The sequence below is a fragment of the Talaromyces marneffei genome, chromosome 2 (assembly GCF_009556855.1).
Source record: "Talaromyces marneffei chromosome 2, complete sequence".
In the NCBI taxonomy this organism is placed as follows: domain Eukaryota; kingdom Fungi; phylum Ascomycota; class Eurotiomycetes; order Eurotiales; family Trichocomaceae; genus Talaromyces; species Talaromyces marneffei.
In genome coordinates this window covers 2625594-2628660 of record NC_072349.1, presented here as the reverse complement: position 1 = coordinate 2628660, position 3067 = coordinate 2625594, and the positions used below count along the sequence as shown (strand labels likewise).

Below are 3067 nucleotides of genomic sequence, written 5' to 3'. Positions count from 1 at the left end.
TGGCAACCCGTCAACTCCCGCAATCCATGTCCCTCCCCAAATATCCACAGATGAAAAATAGAACCTGTTTTTGTCCCTTTTGGATTTTTCCACACAATCCCTCCCTACTTTTTCCACCTGTGGTGTCGGAAACGAAAAAGGAAAAAACAAAAACAAAAAAAAAGCGCGCCGCATCCAGTTCCGAACATAGTGATAAGCAAACAATTTGGCCGCTTGGTCATACAACACAAGTGCATATAGTGTGACAACAGAAATAAAAGAAACCGCACCGAAGAATGCTATGCAACGCAACAAAAGCAGACACCTCCAGTCGTAACAAGCAAAAACGTAACCGTATCCCGTACAAATCATAAAATCAAGTCAACAAATAAACAAGGTGGAGAATCAAGATGGTTGTTTTATAGTGATTCCTTTTCGAAAGAACAACGAGGAAACTTGTTCATTGTGCGCCGTTCAAGTAATCAAAAAGTCCATCTGCATCTCTTCAATGATCTTCTCCCAGTCCCAGCTTTCCTCCATCTTCGTATCCATAACTTCCCAGACCCGTTCGACGACTCTGAGAGCTGGCTCGATGTTTCGCAGACTGGAGTACTCTTTCAGCGCATCGAAGCCTTGCTTGATCCTCTCGCGTTGACGGGGCAAGAATGCAGAGCATCCAATGAGGAACAGCGGCATGAGCATAATGCTATATGCTCCTGCGTCCTGGGGAAGTAGATCTAGGTACTTCAAGGCATCGTCGACAACCTGGGAAATCTTCTCGCTAGAACGTGATGGCCTGATGGTTCGGTACAGGTATACCCATGTCGACTGTCGGTACAGTTGCGAGGCGTACCAATTCGGAGTTTCAGGAGCATACGATGGCTCCCAGAACCGTAGAGCGGAATCGATGGTAACTGCTTCACTGAGAATCTGATAGTCAACGGCCGGTTCGAACCCTTCGCTATGGCGTACTCGAATGCGATCCCTTAGCCTAGTGATTTCGGAAATATAGTTGAACAAGCCATCGAAAATACCAAGGAACGTTCCCGCCTGTGCGTGAGGTACAAAGTCCGGAAGTCGAAGATCGCCAGTGAGCTGCACTGGTCGTCTGTCCAGAGAAGTCAACGAATTCGATACATCATGGTATTGAAAGAATTCGATAATGAACTGTCGAAACTTTTCGTTCTTCGGCTTCTGATTGAGTAAGAGATAGCGGGCAGCATCCATATGAGATCGATACTCTCCGCTAGTCTCTCCCTCGCAGATGGTGTTCAAGCACAAAGCAAGTGTTGAAGCAATGATCGGATCCTCCACTAATAACTGCGGCTCCTCAGGATCTTCCACCACGGGAGCGGCATTAATGCTATCCCGCAGGTCGGTGATGGCTCGGTCGAAATGGTAGTGTTTTCTTTCTTTGAAACGGGGTTCGGGGTCTCGCGCTGATAGATGGGAACCTGACAAACACATTAAAGAATGCATCAAACCTCGATGTTGAGTGGCCATGGGAAGTAGAATCTCTTTGAACGGGTTAGAGTCGTCGTTAATTAGGGTGAGCACTCGACTGAAATCGAAGACGAAATGGTCGAGGAATCGACGGTCAACGTCCGTTTCAATTCCATCAATCAGGATAGGGAGTCCGCGTGGTAACAACAGTGAAATAGAACTTCGTCGGACCGCTGGCAAGAGTTAGACCAGTTTTCTTCAAATGCACCGAGTTTAAAGCACGTACCATCTGCCATTTTCTGTTTCCCGCTCTTCCAGATTTCCTTCGGAGGATAACCTTCGCAAACAACGGCATTCTTCTGACAGTTCAGGCCTGTAGTGCAGATTAGCGCCCGTAAATACTGTTAAAATCTCCCGGCGGGCTCCTTACAGGCCGGTTTTGTCTCGTCGCATTTCTTCTTCCTCCTCCGACAGGTAATACAACCGGTCTTTGAACGGCCTTTGGCGACTTTCATCTGACCACCGGGCATGGGTAAGGGGTGCTTGCGTGGTCGACCTCGCTTTCGTGGTAGACTGGCAACAGCGGTTGTAGAAATATCGTCGCCGGGACGGTCGTCGCCGGGCTTGAGATCCAATAAAACCTCCCCGTCGTCATCCAACTCCTCTATCTTCGGGGCGAGCGCATCAGGCGAATTGGGGTCGATGGTATCGGAGACATTATTGGGGTGGAGATCGGTGCTGGCAAAGGTCACGGACGTGGCAGACGAGGGGGACGTTTGATCGGATTCGCGGCGCATTCTGTAGGCATTCGCGGACGGAAGGAGACGGTGGTCGTCCTGATGATGCCAGTCAATCATAAGCTCGTCGGAGGTATCATCGTTCAGACTGTGCGACTGGCTGTCGTCGGACGAGGAGGGACTCTCGATGGCGCTCCCAGACCGTGGGACGTGAGAGTATAGACCCAGCGAAGAAGTTGTTGGCGCGCAACGGAACGGACCGGCTCCACTTGTGACAGAGGAAGTGGCAGCTGAAGGATTTTTTACAACGGGAGATAGATTCTGCACCGAGGACTGATGACTGTGCATGGCCAACATTGGGATGTCGACATATGAGGTAATACTGGAGTATATCCAGAAGTAGATTGGGGTGGGAGCGAGCCGGGTGGTATATACTATGCTATTATACTCGGGAGTGGATAATAGCAGAAGGGAGGGAGAGGAGGGGAAAGGCAGTCTAGGCGGGCACTAAGGGAGGTAGCTGGCGGGAGTAGCGAGAGTAAAAGTCAGAGCGGACTGGTAATCAGTTCATATAGGCCGTCGTAGTTTGTTGGGAGAGTAGTAATAGTCGCAGTGGGAGGAATGGATGGCAAGATTACACCCATCCAATTATAACAGGCAGGTGACAAGCGGGGAAGAGTCGAGGATGGGACTGAATGAACACGAGGCTCACTCGTTAGTAATCCACAGGTAGGCAGGCAGAGAGCTATTCCAAGGGTGCTATTCTATTTTGAATAAAATTCATAGAAGAGGAACCGCAGCGGGTTCAGATGGGCACTACCGTGTATTAAATATGAGGGATAGGATTTGCGAAAAATGGCTGCAACGTTACTATGGCCGGAAATTCTACTCCGTACTGTGTGTATGCA

At 49.5% G+C, this 3067-nt stretch overlaps 1 protein-coding gene across 1 annotated transcript; it reads right to left on the bottom strand.

Moving 5' to 3' along the window:
* Positions 1–453: 453 nt before the first annotated feature.
* On the bottom strand, positions 454–2516 carry EYB26_003310 (uncharacterized protein; the record flags this gene model as incomplete). The annotated part of the gene is made up of 3 exons (XM_054262611.1): positions 454–1655; positions 1709–1795; positions 1853–2516. The coding sequence occupies 3 exons, from the start codon at positions 2514–2516 to the stop codon at positions 454–456; spliced, it is 1953 nt and encodes a 650-aa protein (XP_054118586.1).
* Positions 2517–3067: the final 551 nt, after the last annotated feature.